This window comes from Cladophialophora immunda (assembly GCF_000835495.1).
Source record: "Cladophialophora immunda strain CBS 83496 unplaced genomic scaffold supercont1.6, whole genome shotgun sequence".
Taxonomy (NCBI): Eukaryota; Fungi; Ascomycota; class Eurotiomycetes; order Chaetothyriales; family Herpotrichiellaceae; genus Cladophialophora; species Cladophialophora immunda.
Window position 1 is genome coordinate 3370044 of NW_015622546.1, and position 26598 is coordinate 3396641.

At 53.9% G+C, this 26598-nt stretch overlaps 7 protein-coding genes across 7 annotated transcripts; 3 read left to right on the plus strand and 4 right to left on the minus strand.

Annotated features, from left to right (window-relative positions):
* Window positions 1–171: 171 nt before the first annotated feature.
* Window positions 172–3939, minus strand: PV07_10628 (uncharacterized protein). Its single transcript, XM_016397977.1, has 3 exons — window positions 3706–3939; window positions 692–3614; window positions 172–622 (listed from the first exon to the last, which is right to left on the minus strand). Exons 2-3 carry the CDS (start codon window positions 3536–3538, stop codon window positions 596–598), a joined length of 2874 nt encoding a protein of 957 aa, XP_016245168.1. The 5' UTR covers window positions 3539–3614; window positions 3706–3939; the 3' UTR covers window positions 172–595.
* A 28-nt stretch (window positions 3940–3967) lies between these two features.
* On the plus strand, window positions 3968–6014 carry PV07_10629 (nuclear distribution protein PAC1). Its single transcript, XM_016397978.1, has 2 exons — window positions 3968–4370; window positions 4427–6014. The coding sequence occupies exons 1-2, from the start codon at window positions 4333–4335 to the stop codon at window positions 5760–5762; spliced, it is 1374 nt and encodes a 457-aa protein (XP_016245169.1). The 5' UTR covers window positions 3968–4332; the 3' UTR covers window positions 5763–6014.
* A 33-nt stretch (window positions 6015–6047) lies between these two features.
* Window positions 6048–9879, plus strand: PV07_10630 (uncharacterized protein). Its single transcript, XM_016397979.1, has 3 exons — window positions 6048–7308; window positions 7369–7514; window positions 7591–9879. Exons 1-3 carry the CDS (start codon window positions 6903–6905, stop codon window positions 9757–9759), a joined length of 2721 nt encoding a protein of 906 aa, XP_016245170.1. The 5' UTR covers window positions 6048–6902; the 3' UTR covers window positions 9760–9879.
* A 2728-nt stretch (window positions 9880–12607) lies between these two features.
* PV07_10631 (uncharacterized protein) lies at window positions 12608–15362 on the plus strand (the record flags this gene model as incomplete). The annotated part of the gene is made up of 3 exons (XM_016397980.1): window positions 12608–12723; window positions 12792–14698; window positions 14875–15362. The coding sequence occupies 3 exons, from the start codon at window positions 12608–12610 to the stop codon at window positions 15360–15362; spliced, it is 2511 nt and encodes an 836-aa protein (XP_016245171.1).
* PV07_10632 (uncharacterized protein) lies at window positions 14502–17174 on the minus strand. Its single transcript, XM_016397981.1, has 2 exons — window positions 16854–17174; window positions 14502–16795 (listed from the first exon to the last, which is right to left on the minus strand). The coding sequence occupies exons 1-2, from the start codon at window positions 17054–17056 to the stop codon at window positions 15568–15570; spliced, it is 1431 nt and encodes a 476-aa protein (XP_016245172.1). The 5' UTR covers window positions 17057–17174; the 3' UTR covers window positions 14502–15567.
* A 32-nt stretch (window positions 17175–17206) lies between these two features.
* PV07_10633 (uncharacterized protein) lies at window positions 17207–18890 on the minus strand. The gene has a single exon (XM_016397982.1). It carries the CDS (start codon window positions 18543–18545, stop codon window positions 17502–17504), a length of 1044 nt encoding a protein of 347 aa, XP_016245173.1. The 5' UTR covers window positions 18546–18890; the 3' UTR covers window positions 17207–17501.
* Window positions 18891–24161: 5271 nt separating this feature from the next.
* PV07_10634 (uncharacterized protein) lies at window positions 24162–26360 on the minus strand (the record flags this gene model as incomplete). The annotated part of the gene is made up of 7 exons (XM_016397983.1): window positions 24162–24340; window positions 24406–24921; window positions 24970–25229; window positions 25281–25718; window positions 25771–26112; window positions 26165–26271; window positions 26331–26360. 7 exons carry the CDS (start codon window positions 26358–26360, stop codon window positions 24162–24164), a joined length of 1872 nt encoding a protein of 623 aa, XP_016245174.1.
* Window positions 26361–26598: the final 238 nt, after the last annotated feature.

Sequence of the window (26598 nt, forward strand, 5' to 3'; positions counted from 1 at the left end):
ACAGGGAGCTTCCTGTTGCCACCCATGTGCCCTCTTCCCATTTCAATCGGTTTCGTAGTCCATTTACGTAGGACCGTGGTCGTCCTCCCCCCACGGGCGGCAGGTAGGCTTGAGCAGTCCACGAGTAGGCGGCACTCCAAAGCCCTGGATGAGTCTACGGGCCAGACAGGACATGTCAAAGTCTGAGGGCACAGTCTCCCTGGGTATCAATTGATTCTAACTTGGCTCGGCCGTTCCTGGGAAAGGTCCATTACAACGCCAATCGACTCTATCTCCAACTCCTCCCAATTTGGAAAGCTCCAGTGGAAACAACTGAACGAACCCTTTGGTCGTCGATGCCAGGGACAAGACCACAAAGAATACGCGGCCGTCCGACGAAGGCAGTGAGTGATGAACTGCGCACTGTACATTAAACAAACCAACTTTCCAAAGTCTCCTCCGCCACGTGTGTGCCATGCCCTGTCTTGAGCACAGTATGACACCCCAAAAAGTCCCAAGGAAAATAAGTAACAGAATTGCTCGCTTGCTCCATCATCGGTACAGTGCTCCTAATCAGCTAAGTCGAATCGCTTTCCGTTACCCATGATAGCTCCGATTAATGCCGCGACAAGCCCTGCCGTGCCTGAAGCAATCCATGTCAGTTACAGACACACACGCCCATCGAGTTTGGGGGGACAAGGGGGCGACTTACCTTCATTGCTTCAATCCTCGCTTTCAACTGGCTCGTCACTTCTGCCGCCCGCTTCCAATTCTCTTCCGGCCTGCTCCCTGACTCCCTAGGTCCTGCTCCTGCAGACAGACCAGAGTCACTAGCCTCTCTGCTCATGGAGTATGCAGGTGTATGTCCAGATCGCTGTGGACTAGTCCTCCCACTAGCCCCATTAGATGCCATAGGCGGACTGATTTTTCTCCTCGTTGCACCTAGAGGGTCAATCCCGAGCCCATTGTTTTCTTTCTCCTCACTAGGACTGAGGTCGAGCCGATTACCATGGGACGTGTATCCGCTCTGCGGTCTGGGTTTTGCGCTGCTGGCCTGCGATTGTGCCCGTCCACTCTGCGTGCTTGCTGAGCTTCCGGTGCGATGCAATGCTGTGCTGGTAGGCCGCGATGCATGAACATTTCCGTTCGTAGGGTATCGACTGCTCAAGGAAGGGTCTTCGTATATGCCCCCTGCTCCACCTTCACTGCCAAAGGTCGAGGTTTCATCCAATGCTCGGCCACGAATCATATCCTCTCGTTCTCGACCAATACTCTCACGCCCGAGTCGCGACACTTCTCGCTTGTAACGCTCGCTTTCTTTCCTAACACTCTCGACCTCTGCTTTCAAGACATCGCATTCACCTCTCGCCCGGACTAGTTGTGTCTCCTTGGCTTTTATCTGCAGAACATCGCGTGTATGATCTTCGATCAGCTGTGCATTCTGGTTCTGAAGCTCTGATATTTCTGCGGTGAGTTTGGCATTGCTGCTTCGAAGACTGTCGGTCAAGGCTGTGAGTCGTTCTTTCTCCGCGCGTAATTCCTCCAGCTCTGCTCGCTCCACCACCGAAAGCGCATTTGATGGTGGTGCTGTCGATGGAGGCGATAGTGGAGCAGCGACAGCCGGTCTAGACAAAGGTCGGCCAGCAAGTCCGCCTCGACCCATGCCAAACTTAGATGGAGACGGCACTACTACTGCTGCCTCTTCGTCGCCGTCTGTGCTCGCTGGTGGTGAGATGACTCGCCGCTGGGGGCTTCCAACACCCACCGAAAGACCGCCAGGGGCAGGTTTCTTGAGCCCGCCGAGCTTCAGACCAGCGGGCTGCGCTAGGCCCGGTCGAGCCAGTCCGCCTGGTTTGGGAAGAGCTTTCCCTGTAGATTTGGGTTGTAGAGGCGTGGGTTCCTCGACGGGAGCAGGTGTGGCTACTGGTGCTGGCTTCTTTGCCCCGGGTGCAGGTTTCTTCGAACCTCCCACAACTTTCCTGCCAACGGCAGAGGTCGCTTTAGCGGGAGCTGGAGCAGGCTTTGGCTTCTCTTTCGCTTTGACTTCGGCAGCATCGAAGTACTCCTTAATCTTAGATTTTCGAATGTCGTCCAATCCATCTAGATAAGGGTTCATTGCACGCTCACCAATGATTTTCATGAGTGTCCCCAGAATTTCAGCACCGCCGGATCTGATATTTTCGGTTGACTCGGTCAAGAGCTTCGTAGCTGCGTCGGCGATGCGTTTTTGCTCCTCTTTGGAAGGCACGTCTCGGGTAGTCCGCAGGCATCTGACAAGGAATTTTATTGTTTCCGCCTTGACATTGGGGTTTTTGTTGGGCAAGAAGCCCAAAGTCTCCTCGAGGCATTCGCTGAGAGATGTTGCAGCAAAAACGGCGTCCAGTGCAGCTCCTAGAGCGTCCGCAACGGACTGCTTCTTTTCTTTGAACCTCTCCATCATTGGCGACATGATTGTAGATCTGTATTTGGCAAAGGGCTTCCTAAGACCCAATGCCAACTTCTCAACGCAGTTGGCGGCCACTGTCACCACAGCAATATTGGCGTCCTTCATACACTTTGCGAAGACACGAACTACATCGTCGAATGGTGCCTCTTTTATCTTGGGGTGGTTCAGAATGTTGAAGAGTGCATCAAGAGCATCTTTGCGTTCTTTCCACTTTGTCGAGCCGACCATTTCGTGGAAATCTGAGGGGATCTTCGAATAGACCTCAACGGGTTCGGCAAAGTCAAAGGCATTCATTTCGGCTTCCTCTTCTCCCTCTTCAGCCGCTTCCCCGTATTCATCGTCCGCACCGCTGGCTGCTGGAGGCGCTGTTGCTAATGCGGCTTGCTGTGATCTCGTTAGGCGTTCCTGCTTGGGCGGCGGCTCTTCTTTCACTTTCTCAAACAGCTTTTCCAGGTCTTGTTGCTGTACTGGCTTCAGTTCGCTCCAGAATATGACCTTGATCGCCTCCTTGAGCCATCTATACAATTCGACGGCGAGATTTTGCGCTTCGGCTCTGACATTCTTATCCGCGTGACCGAAGACCTTGGGTAAAGCCTTTAGGACAGCTTTGGGTTCGACGATCTTAACACCGAAGTTGTGGAAAATAGAGGTGATTGCATTAAGTGTCGCTGCGATGATCTTGGGTTGCTTGTGAGAGAGGGCAGGCAACAGTTCTTCGATCACTGGGTCGGATTTGTCAAGCTCGATATAGAGCAGTATAGCCTCTAGAGCACTGGCTTTAGCTTGAGGTCTCGTTGAAGACAATCCCTTCTCGTAGAGGGGCTGCAGTGTGTAGTTCCGGGATTTGATGGCAGCCTGTTGACCACCATATTTGAGAAATGCGCACAATGCAGCCAGCCCTTCTTGCTGTGCAGCAACATTGGAATCGCCAGCAGCCGACTTCCAGAGACCCGGGTCTTGTAAAAATGGTCGAAAGGCGGGGTCCGACTCGTCGGGCGAGAGTTCAAACACTTTGGCGGCGGCCTCATATCCTCCCTTGCGGGCCTTCCAATTCTTGTGCACGAATCTATCGACCAACGGCAGTTGTGAGAAGTCTTCCTCTTGGTCAGCCATCGTGGTAGGGGAGAAGATCCGTAACCGAGAGAAGAAATTGACGGAAGGTTTCTTTCTCCTGGGACGCGCAAACGGGCTATCGGAGAACATTAGTCAAGCGCGTCCATAGGAAGTCAACGGGAGCATATGATTCAGGAACATCGTGACTTGGTTCGACAGGGACTCACCTGTTGTTATTGTTGTTTTGGCGTCATGCGGTCGGTAGTCTTCAAACGACGATGCAGTCGCGACCGCAGTCTGAGGCCTTTCGCAAGTGCCCACCACAAGTCTCGAGGGGTATGCGACGCGTCGATGGCTTGTTCGGAGTGGTGTTGCTGGCAAAGACTCAGTGAAATCAATTATATGCCAGATATCGCGGGCATGAAAAGTGTCATGCGGGAAAACTATTGCGGTGGTGTTGGAGATGCAGATGGGGTGAAGTTTGCGACATAAACATTGGCTTGTGCCTATGACAACAAGAACGACCAAGTCGGTCTCCCTGCACATTTTCTCATTCACTATCCTTCAACTGCCATCTGTGTCGGAAGCCCATCCTCTGGTTTATACTACCACGTCTTTGCCCTCGAATGCTTCATTTCTTTACTCTACTCCGTGCTAGCATCACCACAGAAGCGGTCGACTGCAGCTGTGGTAGACGGTCAATCGCTTCCAGCAGTACGGCAGATCAACACCCACAATTCTTGATGAAATCTGCGGACCAAGTATTCCGTTGAAGATCCTGTACTGGTCACCGCATGAGCATCTAGAGTATTGGAAACGTCCGACAAGGGCCCCCGAGCCCAAATAATTCAGCAATGAGCCAACTGCTAACCTCTCGTCAAGCGGAGGAACTGTAAGGTCTCGTGCTATCATTTTTCCCAGCTTTGAGACTGACGCTGCTCTTCCTAGACACAAGTCGATGGTCGCGTATTTGCTCTCGATTGGCATGACTGAAAGTGCAAATACCTTGCGACGTGAAGCGAATTTGGCCGACACCTTTGACGACGTGACCGCAAAAAAGTACGAAACCCTGCTGGAAAAGAAGTGGACTTCGGTTGTCCGCCTACAGAAGAAGATCATGGATCTCGAAGCCAAGAATGTCGCTCTTCAACAAGAGATTGAGACTGCTACACCGCTCTCCTCCAACAGAAAAATCGACCCCCAGACGTGGTTGCCCAGAGCCCCCGCCCGACACACCCTACAAGGTCACCGGGATCCTGTTACCGCCGTCGCATTCCATCCAATCTTCTCCTCACTCGCTTCTGCTTCGGATGACTCCACGATCAAGATCTGGGACTGGGAGCTAGGGGAGCTCGAAAGGACACTAAAAGGTCATACGAAGGCAGTGCTGGATGTCGACTTTGGTGGTCCAAGAGGAGGCACTCTTCTGGCCAGTTGTAGCAGCGACCTCACTATTCGGCTGTGGGATCCCAGCGACGAATACAAGAATATCCGGACGCTACCAGGTCACGACCATTCTATCTCTTCTATTCGCTTTATTCCTTCGGGTGCTGCTGGCGCCCCCCTATCTGGGAACACCTTGGTATCTGCATCAAGAGACAAAACACTTCGGATCTGGGATGTCACAACTGGATATTGCCTCAAAACATTAAAGGGGCACACAGATTGGGTTCGGGCAGTGGTCCCTTCGATCGATGGTAGATGGCTGCTAAGTGCTGGGAACGACCAAATACCACGGCTCTGGGATGCAAGCTCGGGCGAAGTCAAAATCACCTTCTTAGGCCACGAACACGTGGTGGAGTGTGTTGCCTTTGCTCCGAGCTCGTCCTACGCCCATCTCTCCAGCATTGCAGGTTACAAGAAACCGCCTCCGGCTAGCAGTAGCGGAGAGTTTCTCGCAACGGGAGGAAGAGACAAAATCATCAAAATCTGGGACAATCGAGGAACATGCCACAAGACATTGGTGGGGCATGATAATTGGGTACGGGGACTGGTCTTCCACCCTGCTGGCCGGTATTTGATTTCAATATCTGACGACAAAACCATCCGATGCTGGGATCTATCTCAAGAGTGTAAATGTGTCAAGGTTCTGGATGATGCCCACCAGCACTTTATCACCAGTATCCGGTGGGCACCCGATATTCCAACCCAACCAAGCGTGAACGGGGAGACGAATGGCGCAGGCACTTCTGTCAAGAAGGAGGACAGCGGCGGAGGGGGCAAGATTCGCTGTGTCATCGCCACGGGCTGCGTCGATTGGAATGTCCGAGTCTTTGCTGGGTGAACAAGAGCGTCGGGATGAAGAGAGGGAGTTTTCGAATTGCTTGGGAACCGTCTGGCAGGAACGCCTCGTGGGAGCATTGGATGGTAGAACAAAATGATGAATAGGACGAGTGTACGAGTACGAGTCACGAAATATATGAAACACAGCCGCTTCACGTCCAAGATCGCAGGGAAGTGCGTTTCACCTCCAATGAGACAACTCCACCACTTGTCCACATTCCTGCTTGTGGACGCAGACTGTTCTCATGTTCGAGCGTAATCTTGTACCATAATTACCAGGATGAAGGTCGCCACGACGGCCCAGGTCCCTCCGACGAAATTTGCTTCCCGTTCCGTCGGATTGGGGGAGAGTGCCGCATGGGCTTTTTTCGCTACAAACCATCCAATTCAACCAGCTCAACCCATCAAACGACGGTCACGTTTTGACGAACAGAGTCCATCACTATCATCAAGCCCTACTCGCATCCTTCTGCCTGTGCCTATATCCATTGCCTCCGGGCCAGGAGGGAATTGAACATCACGCCATTCAGGCTGTGTTCGCTGTCTCAAAGCTCAATTTCAACTGACTGACAGCTTCACAGTTCTTCGCGGTCTCCAGGGCAGTACCCGCGGGCATTCCAGCCGATTGCGAAACAGGCCGGCTGAGAATTTGCCTCCCTCCTCACTCAGAGCAGTCCTAGCACCTAAAGCACCGATCAAACATGAGCTGTGCAACGGGCAGTTGAACACCCAGCCTTCCCACGTTCCAAAGAGCTCCAGATGCTCCACCCTTACGACAGCAGCAATGAACTCATTCTTTGTCTTCTCTACATTCCACTGCTTATTGTTTCGGGTGCACGGTGATTGGCACCGCATTTTCCCGTGTTGCGTTCGCCTGGGAACAAAGCAAACCAAGACAACCTATCCTGTCGCCAGCCTCGCATGTTCGCTCATCGCTCATCGCCATGGCTACTGACGATGCATCCCGTCAGATACTCAATACACAGAGACAAAGAACCACGAAAGAAGGTGAGGCGAGGATGGCAAGCGCTCTCTTTGATGCTCTACAAAGAGCTATGGCTCTCCCCATCAGCCATTCGCTCACTTCCCCCTTGAGAAGAGTTTGGATGGCCAGAGTACAAAGAATTCCTTTCTGTGCGCTATGACTTCAGCTACCGGTGACCATCACCTCCCCAACCTTCCGGCATGGTATCGTTTGCTACCCAAGCCTCCCACTGGGCATAACCTTGCATTACGACGTACTTCGTCCCTAGCGCAGCATCATTTATTCCATGACCGGTCTCCAACCAGACATGCTTCTTCCCAAGATGGTGGCCCGGCCCATCTACCTGAAAGTTCAAAGCATACTGGTGCCAACCGTGAAGAGTATATAGAACGACCCCAGGAAACTGCCAATGGTGACTCTGGGTCCACCTCTCCCTCTCGCCGAGGCCGTTCTTTGGAAATGGAAACCCAGCCTCATCCAGCTGCTGTGAGAAAAGGCTCCAATTCCAGAGAGAATATCTGTTTGTGTCCAGCGAGTCCCAAGATTCCCCGACCTCGAAACTGTAAGAGTACCTGTGTTCCGTGTGATGATCGCTAATCAACGAGTGCTGACGCTGCAATAGCCTTTATTTTGTTCCGCCAACACCAACAGGCCAGTATCATAGCACAGAATCCAGGCATTCCGAATCCGGAAGTATCAAAGATCATTGGGGAACAATGGCGTGGTCTGTCCGCTGAGGCCAAAGAGGAATGGAATCTGCTTGCGGAAGTACGTTGAGATAAAGATTGCTGTGATTATCAAACAGACAAAGAGCTTTGTTTCCCTAACTTCTCACGTTCTTTAGGAAGAGAAAGCCCGCCATCAGCAGCAGTATCCCGGTTATCGTTACCATCCACGACGCAACGGCCGGGTCAGCAACCAGTCTTCCTTATCTGGCCCTTCGTCTGCAGAAGCCCAAGAGTCTTGCTCAAAGTGTGGAGGCAAGCCAATGAACTACTACTCCAACCCAGCTCCCGTATATACACCGCCAGCATCTACTACACGACCAACGATGGCTGTTACGGTCCCTGCAAAACGTGGCTACGTCGTCAGTGCTGCACCTCCTGGCTCAAGAATTCATGGACAGCCAGCCCTTTCGCCTGAGCATGTCACTTTCCAGCGAGTCGATCCTCGATTAGTCTATGCCGTCCCACCTCCCTCTCAAACACTGCCCACTCCCCCATCCGCAGAGTCACAAGATGCAAAGAGGCGGCGTTTCAATGGCAATGGTCTTTACCTACCTGCTCGTGAGGTTTATCCTGAAGCATCATACTCATATGCCCACTCTCCGACTTCCAGTGGTGTATATGCTCGTCAAGAAATCTTGCAGCACCCCCAGCAGATTCCCATCCAGCATGTCCAAGTTGCCAAACCGCAGATGGTGTCGCCTCCTCGAGCAGCATACCCTCGCCCACCGCAGCTGCAACCTATTCGACCACCGCCTCATCATCAGAAAAATCGATCGAACGTAGCCTTGCCTCCCATCGAGACAATGGTTACGCAGACCCCGGTCAAGGCGCCGTCTACACAATCTCAGAGCTCTGGAGTCGAGGCTATGATCATGTCCATCCCAGTGTTGAACAAAATCAAAGTACTCTCTCAGATCTCTGGCCCGTTGCCGGCTCCAGGTCTGGCGTCACCAAGGCCACAAATTCGAGGAGCCATTATTGCCGTCGAGGGGATGGACGCTGCCAGTGTCGACAACATGACCAACTCTCTAGCTGAGCAGTTGGAGAAGGAGGGCAAGTTTGCCGTGAGGATATTTGGGGGCCCCGATCCATACTCTATGATGCGTGGCGCGAAGGCAATTCCTAGTGCAGGGAAGAAGAGAGGCATGACACCAGATGCGTATCTGGATGTAATGAGTCAGTGGCACAAGATCAACAAAGACATGGTCGAGTACATTACTTCAAGGCCAGGGCCAGGGTCACAGTCATCTCCCATCATGATCGATCATCAAGATGAGGACCATCCCATGACTGAAGCAGAGGATCACCCGCAGCCACCAATGCCGTCCGAGAGGATTCTACAAGCGGGAGTCGCCTCGCATTCATCCAGCGCGGTACAAGAGAGCAGGATCGATCAGCTTGACTCAGCCATTTCACCCAAGACGATCAGTAAAGCTGCCGATATGTCCATCAACTCGCCTTTCGTGAATTCGGTTGGGCATAAGGGTAGAAGCCAAAGTACACCAGGCTTGTGGGCGAACAAAGAGTTAACAACAGGGCCGGACACGCGAGCAATACAAGCGCCGCTGACCTTCCCACGCCCTCTTAACTCGAAGCGCATTCCGCCTCCCCCAGACACGCCTCCGCCATCCACGCCTCCGCCTCCGGCCGTATCGAACTCTCACACGCTGTCGCGGGTTCCACCTCCTCTGCCAGCATCTTCGGTACCTCGTCCAGCATCTGCCCAACCACCAGCAACGACCACCTCTTGTACCAATCCCAGTGAAGCCATACCTATCGCCATCGTCCCTCATTTCCAGCTCACCACCGTCGACGCGAATTCCATCAGTATGCCTATAAATGACGGCTTCTCCCCGCCCGCGCACTGGCAGTGGTTTGCTACACTATGGCGAGGGAGCATCGGACCGGACATCACCATTATTATAAGAGGAGCGGATGAAGAACCTGCTGAAGGTGTGGATGTTGTCAAACAGACACCGATTCAGGGCAATCATCCTGGTGTTGTGGGCGGCGCACATGGTAACTCGGGCGTTGGCAGGGACAGAGTCTCGAGCGTAACTTCATCTCAATCCCACAGTGGAGGAACAGGAGTGGAGATCCGACTGCAAGATTCTAGGGCTGTGATTGTGAAAACTGGTCTAGCAGGATTGAATATGGCAGCTGGCGAGGACGCGAAGGGAGCAGGGAAGACGCTGACGGGGGCACAACAGGCTAAAGAGATGGAAAACTGGGACAAGGCGAAGAGGAGGGTTGGATTTGAGGTGGAAGAATTCTTGCGGAGATAAATTTGCTATACCATATGACTCTCCTACTCTGGGAGACAGAAAAGGGGTTGGACGGGGAAGAAGTTGCATGTTTTCATTGCTTCTTGTGTTACTCGGGCATTGGTCCAACATTAGAGGCGCAATGACGATTCTAGTCTTCTATGTCCTGTATGAATATAGCCCCCTTTCGTCGAGCTCGCATCACAATCTAGATCTAACCTCGGGCTTCTTTTCACGGTCCTCTTCGTCCTCCAGTTCCACCAACAAGACGCCCTCGGCGACGTCGTCGCCTTCCTCCTCGTTCTCCATCTCAATCACCCACTTCACCCTACCCGCCCTCGGCGACCTGACTTCCAATTCCATCTTCATCTGCTTGACGAATGCAATCACCTCGTTCTCGCGCACTTCATCGCCTACGTCCACGAGCACTTCGACCAATTTGCCGCTCATGGGCAGAACAATGTGGTTCTTTTTGCTGGGATCGCCTCGTCGGTGCGTCGAGGCGGCGGCGTCGGCAGAGGAGGTTGTGCTGTTCAGGGTCATCTTGTAGGACCGGGGTTTCGACCCAGGGACGGTGTAAGAGATGTCGGCGATGAGCGCCGTGGGGAATTCATTGCGTGTGACGCGCGAGATGGCGAGGTGATGAGCGGGCGGCTTGACACTTGAGGGTTTCTCGGCGGGATTCTCGAGCACCAGAGTCCAGGCGTCGCCCTTTCTGAAGAGTGTTGATGCGCCGCCGACGGCGGAGCCTGAGGCGTTGCTTGACAAGGACAGGGCTGGAAGGGATGCATCCCGTTGTTCACTGACGGCGCCGAGCTGTTCTCCAGACGGGACGAGGTGGTCCAGATTCTGCTCCAGCCAACTTGTATCTGCGTTGCCGGCCGCGAAGGTCCTGTCTGTCAGGATGGCCTTGAGCAGGTTCAGATTCGTCTTTACACCGAGCACCTTGGTCTCTTCCAATGCTCTTTGCGCCTTCACGACGCATTCTTCCCAGGTTGCCGCCGTGACAATGATCTTTGCCATCATATTGTCAAAGTCGGAGCCCACCACTCCCCCTCGTGACAAGTGGCTGTCGACCCGGATGCCATTGCCAGACGGGAACTGGATGTCGCTGACCTTGCCAATACTCAATGAGAAGCCGGAGAGGGGGTCCTCGGCACAGAGTCGCAACTGGATTGATGCTGCAGGCGGTGCTTTATCAGCCTCCCGCCACTCTCCCAGTCTGATGTCCGCTGCTCTCTGCAGACCCTGAGCGAGAAGAAGTTGTTCCTTCACCAGGTCGACCCCGGTGATGCATTCGGTGATGGTGTGCTCGACTTGCAGTCTGGGATTGATCTCGAGGAAGAAAAACTTCATCTGCTCGACGTTGACGAGGTACTCCCAGGTGCCCAGGCCCAAGTACTTCAGCTTCGTTGCCATCCTCACAGCCGAGTCGATGACTTGTGCAATGACTCTCCGATTCTGCACGGGCGCCGGCGCAACCTCGACAATCTTCTGAAACCTCCGCTGGACGCTGCAATCTCGTTCCCACAGATGCTTGACACCGCCTCGACCATCGCCGACGATCTGGACTTCAATATGCTTGTAGCCATCTACAGCGGCTTGTTCGGCAAAGACCAGGCGACTCGGCGACTCGGCTACACATCTCTGCACAGCGTTGTCTAGCGAGTCCTGGCCTTGGACTAGTCGGATGCCTCGTCCACCACCACCGTCCACAGCCTTGATCATCAGCGGATACCCAACACTGGCAGCGAACCGCCTGACATCCTCGACGCTGCCAGTCGGCCTCTCCATAGCCTTGAGGACCGGAACATCACATTCAGCCGCCAATGCCTTGGCCATCAGCTTGTCCCCCGTGCGTTCCAGCACCTCCCAGCCAGGCCCGACGACCACGCATCCCGCCTCGACCCACATCCTCCTAGAAAACTCTGCGCTCTCGCTGAGGAATCCATATCCCGGGTGTACGGCGTCGATTTGATTCTCCTTGACCAGGCCGATCAGGTAGTCGATGTTCATATACGATGCAGGGCCATGAGCGGCTTTGATGGCGTGGTGAGGCCGGCCCAAAGAGATATGTGTGGAGTCGTTGTCGGTATATATCGCAAAAGTTGTGGGAGGCTGTGGCAGTTCATGGCATGATTGAAGTATTCGAATTGCGATTTCGCCACGGTTCGCGACGAGGATGCGTGAGATTGGGCGTTGAGGAGGTGGCATACTGATGTTTCTCCCAAAATAGGGCTATGGTGGCTGTCTATCCAGTCTTTGGGAAATTCTACGAAAAGGTCTATCATGGACTTCACATGCTCAAGCGGAAAGGAAGGAGAGGTCTTAGACAAGAGGTCCCGGCCCTCATGGTACCCTGCTTCGACATCTCCTGGCCCTTCTCGGATATCCTCAAGCAGCTCCCTTACTCCAACATCTCGCCAAACTGAACCGAGGCTGTTCTCCGGATCTGTGAAGTTGTGGGGGAGAAACCGACAATTAGCCACATTGGCGTCATACGTCCCCCAGACGACAACACGGCTCGACGGCTCCCACTTACATACCTAGGCATTGCAGAAACCTTGTCGCTGGCTTTCGACCTCTGTTGAGTCTCTGAGAGACTCTTTCTTCTTTCGGCTTTTCGGACTGTTGGATTGGGAAAAAAGGAGGGAAGAGAGAGACCATAGTAGAGACAAAAAAGGGGCTCATAGCCTGCCCATTGATCTGGACTGAAAAGGGACGGGACGTCCTCATTTACATGGTCGAAGATCAAGAAAGAGCTTCTCTCTCCTTCGCAATTACTGGGCCTGTTTCATCAGCGCAAAAAAAGGACGGATAAAAGATCAAGGAGAAACCGCACGCACAGAATTTGAAAGGGAGAGGAACCATGGGCTCCAAAAAGTCCACCCTCTCGCCACCCTCGTCTGGAGCTGGGGACTCTGAAAGCCCATCCTCGTCAACGACTATCAATGACCCTGTCTACGCCCAGCCGACAAGCGCACCGTCTCAGCCAGCTGTCCACAACTCATATACACGGCCATCGGTCGCTGGCGGCACTGGTGCGGGCACAGGAAAGACGATCCGGTCTATTCGCAAGTCGATGCCGCGGGAGCCGACCAGACTGCGCAACCTGCGAATCAGAGCCAGATCAACGACCCGGTATACGGTCAGCCCCAAGCAGCTCCCTCAGCACCAGATTCTCCTGCACCGGGCCCCGGACAGGGCAAGATCTCAGCGGCAGATGATCCGGTGTACTCTCAATCTCGGGGCGTGAGAGGTGGCACGCTCAGTGACCCCGTCTATGCACAGCCTGTTTCCGCTGCTGCATCGCCCGGTCTGCCGGCACAGGGATTACGGGCTGGTCGGGTCCAGACGACAGATGATCCTGTCTCGTCTCAATCAAGTGCAAGGGGAACCACCGTTAATGACCCTGTGTACGGCCAGCCACAGTCTATTTCGTCTTCGGCACAAATACCTCCCACCCCAAGCTCTGGAATCGGCCAGACACCACCGTCCGATGACCCTGTCTCATCTCAACCACAGAGTTTAAATACAACGAACACGACCATCAATGACCCCGTATATGGCCAGCCGCGAAGTATTTCGTCCAGGCCAGAAAACCCGCCCGCCCCAGAGCCTGGAGTGGGCCAGACACCCGCATCCGACGACCCAGTATCCTCTCAACCACAGTCCAGCTCGACAGCCTCAAGCCGCCTCAACCAACTGACGTCCCAAATCTCCCCGGTCCAACCGGAACCACAACCCAACACGAAACGGGCGCGCAAGCCCAAGAACTCCAGATCCTCAGACCCCTCCGCCGACCTGCCCGCCGACTACAGCGACATCCTCACCCACCTTCGAACTCTGCGCACCATCGCCACGACCCCCGACACCTCGTCGCGCGGATACATCCGGCAAAAGACGTCTGGGAAGCTGTGGTCGCGCGAACGGATCGCCACGTTGCTGGACCCGAACACATGGCGTGAGGTCGGCTCCGTCACGGGGACGGTGACCTGGGAGAAGGACACGAGCAACCCGCGCGCCGAGCACGTCCGGGGCTTCATCCCCAGCAACAACCCGCAGGGCTTTGGGCGGGTGACGTGCCCGCGGACGGGGATCCGGCGGCAGATCTACCTGACGTCGGACGACTTCTCGATCCGGTCGGGGCACGCCGACGGCTCGGTGGGCATCAAGACGCTGTACGGCGAGAAGCTGGCGCTGCGGCTCAAGGTGCCCGTGGTCAAGCTGGTGGACGGCTCCTCGGGCGGCGGCTCGGTCTCGACCATCATGACGCAGGGGTACTCGTACATGCCGCACGTGACGGTGCTGTCGACGGTGGTCAAGCAGCTGAACATGGGCATCCCGAACGTCGGGGCGGTGGTGGGCCCCGCGATCGGGCTGGGCGCGGCGCGCGTGGTCGCGACGCACTTCAGCGTCATGGCCGCCGACATCGGCAGCCTGTTCAACGCCGGGCCCAAGGTCGTCGAGGGCGCCACCTTCGAGGAAGGCCTGAGCTTCAGCGACCTGGGCGGGCCCGGCGTGCACTGCACCAACGGCACCATCGACAACCTCGCCCGCGACGAGCAGGACTGCTTCGACCAGATCCGCGCCGTGCTCGCCTACCTGCCCGAGTGCGGCCAGTTCCAGCCCCCGCCCACGCTCCCCGCCGACGACCCCGTCGACCGCGAGGACCTCGCCCTCCGCAGCATCATCCCCCGCAAGAAGTCGCGCATGTACAACCCCTACACCATCATCCTGTCCGTCGTCGACGCCGGCTCGTGGTTCGAGATCGGCGCCCTCTGGGGCCGCACCGGCATCACCGGCCTCGCCCGCCTGGGGGGAAGGCCCGTCGGCATCCTCAGCCTGAACTGCGAAGTCAACTCGGGCGCGCTGGACGCCATGGGCAGCCAGAAGCTGATGAAGATGCTCAAGTTCTGCGACGTGTTCAATTTGCCCGTCGTGCAGTTTGTGGACGTTCGTAAGTGATTGATCCCTCTAGTCTCCCGTATTTTACCCGCCTTCTATATTCCCATCTTGCGTTCGTGTCTTACATCGGTCATGGCTCCACCTGCTTGCTGCTCGTATACTAGAACTCTTGCTCATGGACATGCGCCGCTGTTTCTACTCCATACACTGATGTATTCCCTACGACAGCTGGCTACGCCATCGGGACAGTCGCCGAGCGCACCGCCACTATGAAATGGGGTGTCGAGCTCGGCAAAGCCTACTACAGCACCACGACCCCGATCTTCAGCGTGGTGACTCGTCGCGTGTATGGTGTTGCTGGCGGCATCATGCTTGACAGCCGCGAACCTTGGATGCGGATCGCTTGGCCTTCGGGCAACTGGGGCTCTTTGCCACTGGACGGCGGGATCGAGGTGGGTCACCGTCATGAGCTGAAGACGATCCGCGAGAAGGAAGGTGAAGAGGGGTGGAAGAGACGGTACAAGGAGCTGGAAGATGAGTACATCAGGTTGATGAACCCGGTGCGGACGGCGACGTGCTTCAACGTCGAAGAGATTGTCGATCCCAAGGACACGAGGAAGATCTGTTGTCGCTGGACGAGGGAGATGTATGGGCTCCCAATGCAGGAACGGTTGGCGGACAGAGCCTCGGGCAAGCTCCATGCGGTGTTTACTTGAACGAACCTCACACAAGTCCGTCGCCGCCGAATGCCTTCACCGGCAAGTAATTGACGATGTTGGACGCTGCTCCGGCATTCGAGGCGCCTCTAAGCCGCGGTGGCTCTTGAAAGAGCTACACCTCTGTGCTTTCCAGTTTGATGAGTGCTCCCACTTTCCAGCAGGAGCAAATGAAGTCCCGAAGCCAAAGCTCCTGACTCTATCCCTAATCGCCCATCTCTTTCTCCAACTCTTCAAAACCATTGGGCGCGTCCTTCAATTCCTGGGTATTCCCAATACCCTGCAACGTCAAGTAGACATCCGTGCCCCAACCGTACATGCTCTGTACGGCGATCCCCCCGCCGAAGTACTCGGCGTAAGCTCGTCCCAGGGGTAAGCCATAGCCCAAGCCGGCAATGGAAGACTGATTCGTTCCACTGTTTGAGATGGCACTCAAGCCCTCGGAGCCATCGCTGCCGGCATTGGCCGCTGCCGCGGCTTCTTCGTTGTTGAAAGTGGTAAAGCTGTATGACCAGATGTTGGGTAAGGCATCGGGTGGGATACCGCCGCCTCGATCACGAATGCGCAAGGTGATATAAGGGGCGGCCGAGTTGAGAGCATCAAGAACATCCTCGTCAGACGAAGCGCAGTACTCGTCGAGCCCTTCCTGGGAGAAGTCATATGCGTTCTCTTTGCTGACCGACAGCTTCTTGAGCGATTCCAGCTTCGTGGTCTGTACGTCAGGAGCGGAGGCAATCGTGACCTCAATGGGCTCCTTCTCGGCGCCATTCTCGATCGTGGCGCGGAATGCATTTTTCAAGAGTTCCGTGATGATGTACTCTAGGTGCATGGGAATGTGTGCAAATTCTGCATCTTGGTCTCCATTGATCACCAAAGAGACCCGAACGCCGTATTTGTACTCACAGACCTCGTTGACGAAGCCCTCACACCGGCGCACGATGTCTGCAGGGCGGAGCGCAAGGTCGATTACCCCGACGTGGGTTGGGTCGGGTTTCTGCTTGGCCGCGTCTCCCGTGGAAGCCATATGCAGGGCCAGATGTTGTTCCGCAACGAGTCTGGTACCTATCCGTGCACGGAGATGTTGGTCGAGAAACCGAGTGACTTCTGCCGGGTCCACGTATTTCCTACATTGAAGAAAGCCCTGTGCAAGAACTGGGATGGTGTTGGAATGTGTCCGAACCAGATCGGCCATGGCTTCTGTAAACTTCATCTCTTCTTCAATGGTCTCGATAGGTTTCTTGTAGAAAGGTTCTAGGGTGGAGAGAGAATGTAGGTAGTTGTTGTATATCTTCGAGACGTTTGGGTTGGACACCACGATGAAGGGCAGATTCCGAAGAGCTTGGATGCGATGTGCGAGGCGGGCCGGGAGAAGGGACAACGTGAAATTTGCGGAGGAAAGAAGAGCAGAGTCTCGTAAGGGAGGTTTGCCATGTCTGTTTGTGCTAGAAGTCAGGCGTCGTCCGCAACCAGTCGATGGAGAGAGATATTTACCTGACTAGATCTGCCAGAGTAAGAGGTCGGCGAGGTTGCGCTGCTAGTCTCTGTATTTCTTCATCCGAGATGCTTGCATTTGACGGAGGATGGGACCACTCGTTGATATCGGGCGGAAACGGTTCTTCTGTATTCTGCGTTGTCCATCTTCGCTGGCCAAATGAGAGGGGCAGAGCCCGCCTGCGGAACGCAGTTTTCAACATTGTCTCTCAGCAGACGCATTCATTATTTGGAGCAGATTGGGAGTACAGTAAATTCCTGCGGGTCGGTGCCAGGAAAGAGGCGAAAAGACGACGCTCCGTATACTTATCTGTGGTTGAGTTTACGCCCTTGATCTGTAGACACACGACACCAGCATTGAGAATGACGCAGTGGGAGCAACTGCTCTCCGCATGGACGAAAACGGAAATATAGCCGAGCTGGCGATCGATTTCCCTTTTGGTCATGCTACAGCCACCCCCGCTGCTCTCCTTCAAGTCGAAGAGGGACAAAAGCAAGGTCTCAATGACTTAGTTTAGTAAGCCAAATGATTGAGTCCATTGACTCGCCTCAGCTGTTGGGTGGGCTGGGTTCCCTACACATCTTCTCAGATTGTAATTCAGCATTTCGTCTTGTCGAACCAAAGAACGAAACGTCTGTCGTGTGTATCTATGAACCGCCGGAAGCCGCAACACCAGCATACCCACGAAACTCTCCTGTCTCCTTCAACAGAATTGGAATCTCATCCTCCGCCAAAGATGCCATCAGCCCCTTCTCCTTCGGCTCCCACCCCAGCGCTCTCAGCCGATTTGCTCTGCTCCTCGAGTTCGACCCAACCACCCAGGCTGTGTACTTCCCGAAGAGATCGTCAAAGTCACTCTCAGGAATCGACTTAGGCTCCGGTGATTTGATCCGCCCAGCAGCATGCAAGGCCTTGCCGACCTGTGCTACTGCATCTCTCCAAGCGAATTCTTGGCCGTTCTCGCAGAAAAAGTAGGGGTTTTCAAGGACCTTGGAGGCGTCGGTTTGTTCGAGCCAATGGAGCAGCGTCAGATAACCCCGGGCGAGGTCCAGGACGTGGATTTCGGACCACACGGATTCACCCTTGCCGACGTAGCCTGCATAGCCGTGTTTCAGCGCGAACCGAGTCAATGTCGGCAATTGAATGGAGAGCCGCTGGTATTTGGGGTTGGCGCCGTAGATCAAGGGCGGGATCATGATGACCAGTTTCGCACTGTTCCCCAGTCGCTTGCGAGCGCGGACAATGGCGAGGTCGATCAAGCGATGGGAGGCGCTATCCGGGAGCGCATCAATGTCTTCGGGCTTGTCATCGTAGAAGATCTTGTCGGACTTGTACTCGCCCTTGGCGTCGTCGCTGAGCAGCGAAGTGCCGCTCGTGTGGATGAAGATGGTCTGCTTCCCCTGGCTTGCGCGTTGCTCGATGCCTGCAATGACGGCCTCGACCGAGGGCAAGTGGTCTGCCGTCGCCGTGTGGATGACAATGTCACTTGTGAGAGTCTGTTTGACGATCGTGTCTCGGTCGTCCAGGCTGCCGAGAACGGTCTTCGCGCCGCTCTGTTGAAGTTCGGTCGCGTAAGCCTCACGACGCGTCAGGGTTGTCACTGTATAGTTCTCCTGGAGGAGGAGATCAACAACCTCCCGCCCAATGAAACCAGGGCCGATGAGAAAGACGGATTTGCCAGTGGTCGCCATTCGTGTTGGGGGAGGGATTTCCTCTGACAAGATTGAACAAGACTAGTGTCTGGGGGGGTTAATGGGATTTGTGGTGAGCTCGAAGTGTGTGCATTGGAAACAGAAACTTGTTAAAATCCAAGCGCAAGGCTTTTATACCTCGTCTCTTCCTTTCGTCATCGAGATCCTGGGGCGATATACCGAGCGACCATTATGCATAACAGCCCCGCTGAGGGGCGGTATCCAGGGTGCTAGCACAAGATCTACCACGGGGTGGCCAAGGGGATGCAATCACCCCTGCAGCGAGGTTAAAACCATGAACATCGGAATTGTCTACATTGCGTGGTCGGACCGCAGGACTTGATGGAATTTTCGATTGGAGATGGAAGAAAAGTGAAGGTTGCATTAGTAATGATGGCCCGCGGAAGAACTTTGATCCATTATACAGACCATATTAGGACCAACCAGCGAGCCAGGTTGCGGACAGGCCCGTTTAAGCCTAGCTTGATGCTCCGTTACCCCGCGGCTTTACTTGTATAAGTAATAAAGGCGCTAATGGGCTCCGCCCGCCGTGGAAAATGGGTTCCATGTTTGCTTTGCTCTATTCGACTTCATACCAGTATGGTGTTACAAATCGATGCTCACTCACCTTTGCTCCGCACTGGAGCTATTTCATTTCAGAGATTTCAATCTCATCGCCTACTAGCGGGAATGTGTATCATTGATACTAGCGTTGTCTCGAATGCCTCCAAGACTCTCCATGTATACATTTTCAATGAGGTTGCGGCCGTTCTGTTGAGCTTTGTCTGGTGCATCGTGAGCGTAAATTTTCCTTTTCCCTAATCCATAATTGCGGCAAGGACGAGCATGTACTCCGCTCCCTGGGTGGTTTAGCCCTTCGTCATCCTAGAAACCGGCAGATTCGGCTTGCTGTTGTTGCATCTTGACCTTGGCAGGCAAGCAGGCCGGGGGGAAGTTGGCATTTCAAAGATGCAGCACGAGGATTCAGTGGTTGACTGCCAGATTTTGTTGGCTACAAAGCGCATGAGGTTGCCAAGCACTGATAACCACGCCTAAGACCTTGGTCTATATTGTCCGTATCTGAGAATGAATAGTCTGACCCTCCCTCGAAACCCTCTGGGAGGACCGCGTGCCGGTCATCGGGACAGAAACTCAGTCGACTTCATTCTTCACATTGTCTAGGCGCAGGGAAAGATCCATATCGCACCACAGACTCCCCGGCCCTCGCTGTTGATCCGTTGCGCGGGTGCAACTTCTGGATATCCCTTGCGCAGTGGCCGATCTCGCATATTCCGAGGTCCGCAAAGTATAACCCCACATCTCGGTGCGATGCACGGAGCTGGCACGATGTCATCCACACAGGTCGACGAACATAAGAAGTAGTTCAGGACGCCACATGGGGATTCATTCAGACAAATAGATCTTTGAAGAAAGCGTCGCAACGTCCTCTCGCCTCGTCTGACGGATTGATTGACGTCCTCTTCAGCCAACACTAATCTGCAAAATGCCGTCCACTGTCACCAAGCCCGACATTGAGCACTTTGTCCCGGTTGAACCGACGTCTGAGCCTTTGGAATATGCCGAGCTGGTCACGTTGGACCTCTCCACGTACGACAATGGACCGGACGCCCGCAACAGGCTTGCCGATCAGCTGAAGCACGCCATGCGTACACAAGGCTTCTTCGTGGTGGTCAACCACGGCATCTCAATCGAGCAGATCGATCGGCAGGTAGATATTGGCCATCATGTGCTCACCAAGACTCCGTTGGACGAGAAGCAGCGTCTGGAAGGCAGGATGAAACAGGAAGGCAGCTACCAAGGCTTCAAGCTGCGCAATTACTGGCAGATCGACCAAGGCGTCAAGGACCAGATTGAACAGTATAACTGGAACAGAGACCTGACCTTGCGACCACACCCTTCGACTTTCGTCCCGTTCATGGACGAGGTTCAGGAGCTGAATGAGTTTATCCACAGGGAGATCTTGTTCCGGCTGTTGACCCTGTTCGCCATCTCTCTCGATCTGCCGCAGGACTTCTTCGTGAACCTCCACAAGTATGATGTCCATGACGATTCCTGGTTCCGGTACATGATGTACTTCCACAGCCACAAGCCAGAGGACATGGAGAAAACGGGTGGCGTGTGGCTCAAGGGCCACTGCGACTTTGGCTCGGTCACCATGCTGTTCAGCCAGCCGATGGCGTCGCTGCAGCTCATGGACCACTTTACCGGCAAGTGGCGATGGGTCCCGTACGTTCCCGGCGCAATCATCGTCAATGCCGGCGAAATGATGGAGTGGTGGACGGGCGGTTACTACAAGGCCACAATTCATCGCGTCTGCCAACCTCCTCCGGATCAGCGCAACCAGGACCGCTGTGGCCTGTTTTACTTTGTTGTTCCTAACGACGAGGTCAAGATCAACACCCTCCTGGAGGAATCGAGCGTGCTTCGCGAAGCTGGCGTCCAAAGGAAATTCGAGCCCGGTACAGAGCCAACGTCGAAGCTGTACAGGTCTGCCCGCATTGGTGCTTATGGGCAGACTGAGGTATTCAAGGGCAAGGGAAAAGGCATCCAAGAGGAGACCATTGCCGGTATCAAATTGAAGCATTACAATTGAGCATAAGGCTTCGACCATCGAGAGGGTCTGTGGTGGAGAATGGAGAGAGCCCATAGTCGAGGATGTTGAGGAAGGGGAGGAAGAGTAAGACCCAACCTCGTCATACTATCGAAATGTTATAGTTACCTGCATGTATTTATTTTATGTTCATGATTTTGACCTCATGAGTTTATATCTTACTTGCACATTTATTGAACACAACCTTCCTTTATCTAATCTACTTCGAAGTAATTACGTGTTTTGGTCCCGTGAGCTCTACTTGCTAAGTGTGGCGGCATAAGCTCTCTTGATCCTGCTGTCGAGATTGCAGTCTCTGTCCGACCTAGATTGATAGATGTCTCCAAATAAGCGACACTCCGGACACGCGTGGGAATGACAACGAAGCGAAGCATATGATAAACAGCAGAAGTGATTTCTCTAAATAACGCGGCTAGATTCAAGGAAACGTAGACTTCCGACCGAGGAGGCGCTGCTGTACTTCTTGGTTCGGCGCTCAGGACATGCCAACAGCCGAGCATAGATAGAAAAGAATTCTCAGCTAATTAGATACCTGGCGCATTTTCCAGTCTCTATACCTGGGAATACAGAACCTTCAGCGGCACAGTACGGGGTACTGATATCTCAAACCTAGGCAACTCTCACGGCTTGGCTATTACAAGCTATACCTGAATTCCGGATGCAAATGGCCGAGCCGCGCAGGATCTTGCTGCTCCAGCCGCCAATCGCGAGCACCTTTTTCTCTTTGCTTGTTTTCCCAGCTGCAGTAAAACATGGTCAAGGCCGTCATGGTGCAGAACAAGCAGGCCGCACCAATGTTGATGCTGTGCCCCATCGTGTATTTTGGCCTTGACTCAGGTCAGCGTATTGGTCCAAAATCCAATCGCACAATGCAGTGACAGACGTACGCATCTTTCGCAATATATGAGTACGTTGCGATAAATGCCGCAGAATTGCCAATGGCAAGTTGCAACCCGGTTGTTGTCGCGCGGACGTAATGAGGGGCTGAATTGTTGCTCAGCCATGCAAGTGCCTGCACATATCAGCCAAAGGACAAGTTGGGTTGACAGAAGGTGATCTCACTAAAGGCGAGGAAGGGTACAGGCCCGCTCCAATGATGAACGTGGCTCCGTACTTGACTCCAGGGGCATCTGAGGCGAGAAGCATAGAGTAGCCGACCGCTACGAGAAGGCCCCCGGCGATCATGAAAGGCGCCCTCATGGAGGCTTTATCCGAAAGCCGGGTGGCGATAAGGACGCAGATGAAGCCCAGTAGGTTAGGTGGAGCGGTCAGCAGTTGGGCTGTCGTGGAGGTGTATCCGAGGGAGTGGACGATCGTCGGGAGAAACAGAGCGTAGGACTGGATGGTCAGTATCTCGCCCCTTACGACTGTGGGATACGCACATAAAGAGACACAACGATCATCAAGTAGCCGAGGGACATGAGCCACGGCAGTGGGCAAGCGAGTGATATGCGGACCCAATGCCATGAAAAAGTCTCCTCTTCGACTCTGGATGCGCTGGTCGGTCCTTGCGCATCTCCGTGAACCCTCCTGTGCGCTGTAACTCGTTCCTCTTCAGTAAGGAAGTTCGCGTGCGTGATGCTGTCTGGCAGGAACAATGCTGCCGTTATTCCGACGAGAACCGTCGCAGCCTACAACGATTCGAAGTCAATTGAGGATCGTTGAAAGTTGGCCACCACTTACACCTTCCACAAAGAAAATCCACGGCCAATCTGCAGGATGATTTGAGTGAGTGACTTGGATTCTGTAGGATCATCATTTCTTACTGTGATAAGAGCCAACCTCAATCTTTGCGAGGCCAGAAGCGAGCAGGCCGCCGAAGGCGCTGCTCAATGGGGCTGCACAGTAGAAAAGTCCAATCCTATACGCCATCTCACTGCGGCGGTAGAACATGGCGAGGTAGATCAGAATGCCCGGCACGAGACCTCCTTCGAATAGGCCTAACAAAACGCGACCTGCGATCAGTCCTCCCAAGCTCTTGGTGAAACCCATACAGGTGCTTCGTGTGTGTGTCAGCCACCGATTGGAAGATGTAGATGACCGCAACTCTTGCTCACCAGACAATACCCCAGCATGTGATCAGGGCAGGAAGATAATAGCCCGCGCGACAGTATTTGACGATCCAGTTCGAGGGTATATCAACCAAGATGTAGGGGATGAAGAAAAGCATGAGTGCTAGATTGTACTCGGTGCCCACAAGCTTGAGGTCCTCTGAGATGCCGGCAATGTTCGCATTCCCGATGCTGCTGCGGTCGAGGAACGAAAAGAGCCAGATGCCGAACAACCATGGCAGGATGTGTCGATCGAATTTGTGTCTGACGCGCTTGTCGAGTCCTGGGTCCGGCTCTTCGAGGGGCTCTAGGGTTTTGATTGATAGCTTGAGATTCTCCTCGTGGACTGACACTGGCCCGTTGTCGCCAGGCACCTTTTCTTCTCCATGTTCGATAGTGGTATTCATGGGAGCTGGTCCAACTACGGGGTGAGGACCCGTTTATTTGAAATGCCGAATTGACGGACTGATCCTGGCGGAGGAAATGAAAAGTGGTTGAGGCGCGGGAATGTGCAACAAATAGGCATCTCAACAAGGCGACCGTTGGCAATAAATACTGCTCTCACGATAGAGCAATGCATGCTTCGGCGCCGTGTTTTCGGGCAAAGCGAAGCCCGCTTTCCCCGGATTCGTGGGACTCCGCAAACCATATACAACTAGCGATCGTCCAATACTGCGGATAGCGTGCTAGCTACTTGCCTAGCATGCTCTGAGCCTTGTGGTGCGAAAGGCCCAATAGCCGATGTTTGGCCTACCGTTATCAATAGGGGCAGTTGTCGTTACAGTTTATGACCAAAATCTTGGAATCTCGCACAAGAGTCTAACAGAATGCGGTCAAAACCTATGTCCGGCCGTCAGTATACTCTTGGATCCGCGGAAAGCTGAGGCAGACCTTCGGGAATCGGGATCAAATTTGAAGGAGAATCTGGTGCTGTCACTGTTTTGATATTCCTATATCTAAATCCAGACTCGGCCAATTTTCGGTAAAGAACTTGTCAAAGACAGGCCACTGTAGGTCTGGTATTGGGGTCAAATCCAAATCGACCAGGTCCAGCTGGTCGTTGTCCAAGCCGGGAGCGAAGTGGTCAAGAGCAGGGTTGGTATTTTCGTCCACTGTAGAATCAGTTAGGAAGGATGTAGTGCCACGAGAAACGCACTGCAGGAGGGGGCAGTCATACCATGGTTGTCTCCATATACATTGCTTTGCCCTCCAAATTCTTGTCGCCACCACCAAAAGCAGTCGTAAACCATACTCATTCCCAGTCTGGCCTTGCTTCTGACCCTGAGACTATCCACAAGGCCATTCGAATACTGGAAGACTTTCCTGCTGGTCCATAAGTTGGTGAGGATAATGCTGAACCGAGCAAACGCGTCGTCTGGGCGCACGGCGTGTCTCTTGTGGTAATTGATTACTGCGAAGTAGGCGCGCTGGCCGCGCTCCAGATCCAGCTGTTGAGCAATCCCGGCTCTTCCCAAACGTAAAATGGTAATCACTGCGCTATGCAGGAACTTCGTGAGGTATATAGGCCCGTATTCAGCCATGCTGAGCTCCGCATCTAGCTCCATTGCGAGCTCAATCGTCCTGTACGCGAGTTCGTACATTGCCAATAGTGTAGCGTCTTCGATTGCAGATCGGTGCTTGAATAGGTGATAGCTTAGGAGATGAAGTTGAGCTGATAGGACATAGAACCGATCTGATCGTGTTAGCGGACGATGAGGAATGAGAATCACTCTGGCATTACCTATGCGTTCTGGTGAATCGGCCTCTAATTGAACTAGCCGATCCACAGCAGAGCGAATTATCGGGTCAAGCGCAAGGGCTAACTCGTCTGCAGGCTTGTACAGCGCGTGATTCTGAATGTAAAGGATGGTCATACTGAGAAATTCGCTGACTTTCTTCTGGAACCGGAAACTTGATGTCACGAAAGAGCTGAGTTCCTCTGAATCGTCGCCATATGTGTCAGGGATCACAAGTGGAGGTGTTCCATTCACCGTGATAATCCTGCTCGAATTAAAATGAACTCTGCATGCTCAACAGATGGATAGCACAGACCTTTGAGAGACAATTACGCATAGAGTCCATAGCTTGCCACGTGCAATGCGGTAGGTGGGATCTTGATTGACTCTAGTTCGTGCAAACTCTTGCCCAACACCCGAAACATGTAGTCCGATGGTAGTAGCTAGTTGTAGGACCGCTCCAGCGAGAACTGGAGTGATATCATTGCTCAGGGCTTCGAAAGGCATTGGCCATGAGCACAATAAGAGGAATGCCTGTATGGTCAAGAGAACGGGTTCCTGCGCGAACAAGGCCAGCTTGGCCAGCTTGGAGACTTTGGGACCAAGCAAGATAATGAGGGTTGGATTGTCAGCGTATTTACGGGAGCCCACCGCGACGATTGTCCAGAATAAGAGTGGTGATTGTTGGTGGCATTCATTGGGAACCATGAGGCTCCCATCCATGGGCAGGTAAATCATGCAATGATCTTTGAATCTGCCGAAAGCTTAGTCTCCATGTGCCATTCGCATCAAGGTCCCAGGCTTACAATGCGAAACAGTGGTCAATATCCCGAGCAGTGATTTGGAGGTCATCCAGACTTTGAGGTGATGTCTGGCAGTCTGGGCTGGATATCTGCTGGAGACTACTGGCAGGCTCATGGTCAATGGAAACTGGGACTGACGCCGACGGAGAGGCGCGAGAGAAAATGTTGGTAGAGTCCTGTCGTTGGGTTGGCACAAGGGGCGTCTGTATGGCAGCGGTTGACGGAGACGAAATGTCAGCTGGAGGGACAACGACTTCCTGAACTTGGACCGATTGAGAGCCATTGCTGGACGACAAACACAGTTGCTTTCGCAAAGAGTCTAGCTGGCTCTGCAGCTCCGTCTTCCTAGGGCAAGGTTCATTTGGACAATTCTAAGAACATGTGGGGAGAGACTAACGTGGGACGCCGTTGTCGTCTGAATTCCTTCGAATAGACACACTGAACGCCAACCCGACGACAGCGGGAGCACGGGTCTGGGAAAGTATCAAGCCGGTCACACCGGATCTAGGCTTGGTCAGGGAGCAGCCGGAAGGCATGGAGCCTTGGGGTAGGAAGCAACGTACCTTCTGTTGCCGACATTCGGTACAGGCCATGGCTCGATCCTACAGCACAGTGCGTGAGATGCATCTGGAGACTGGGCTGCACAGACTGTGCAGCGAATGTGGGAGGAGGAGAATAGAAGAATGCACCTGCGTTCATTCACTGGAATGCTTCCAATCGCGACTTTAGCCTACACGTGCGCAAGCAAGTTGCGCTTGGAAGTGTTGGGTATGGAATACTTCCTTACCTTGGTACGTTCGTATCAGGCATTACCTCGCAGATACATTCCAC

What these genes read in the sequence shown, in the direction of transcription:
- PV07_10628 (XM_016397977.1), bottom strand. Translation starts at nt 3,538, where the DNA reads ATGGCTGACCAAGAGGAAGACTTCTCACAACTGCCGTTGGTCGATAGA. An exon ending in CGAGGATTGAAGCAATGAAG is followed by an intron (nt 623 to 691) that starts GTAAGTCGCCCC and finishes GGATTGCTTCAG; the next exon opens with GCACGGCAGGGCTTGTCGCG.
- PV07_10630 (XM_016397979.1), top strand. Translation starts at nt 6,903, where the DNA reads ATGACTTCAGCTACCGGTGACCATCACCTCCCCAACCTTCCGGCATGG. An exon ending in GATTCCCCGACCTCGAAACT is followed by an intron (nt 7,309 to 7,368) that starts GTAAGAGTACCT and finishes ACGCTGCAATAG; the next exon opens with CCTTTATTTTGTTCCGCCAA. An exon ending in AATGGAATCTGCTTGCGGAA is followed by an intron (nt 7,515 to 7,590) that starts GTACGTTGAGAT and finishes CACGTTCTTTAG; the next exon opens with GAAGAGAAAGCCCGCCATCA.
- PV07_10629 (XM_016397978.1), top strand. Translation starts at nt 4,333, where the DNA reads ATGAGCCAACTGCTAACCTCTCGTCAAGCGGAGGAACT. An exon ending in TCTCGTCAAGCGGAGGAACT is followed by an intron (nt 4,371 to 4,426) that starts GTAAGGTCTCGT and finishes TGCTCTTCCTAG; the next exon opens with ACACAAGTCGATGGTCGCGT.
- PV07_10632 (XM_016397981.1), bottom strand. Translation starts at nt 17,056, where the DNA reads ATGTTGAAAACTGCGTTCCGCAGGCGGGCTCTGCCCCTCTCATTTGGC. An exon ending in ACTCTGGCAGATCTAGTCAG is followed by an intron (nt 16,796 to 16,853) that starts GTAAATATCTCT and finishes TAGCACAAACAG; the next exon opens with ACATGGCAAACCTCCCTTAC.
- PV07_10633 (XM_016397982.1), bottom strand. Translation starts at nt 18,545, where the DNA reads ATGGCGACCACTGGCAAATCCGTCTTTCTCATCGGCCCTGGTTTCATT.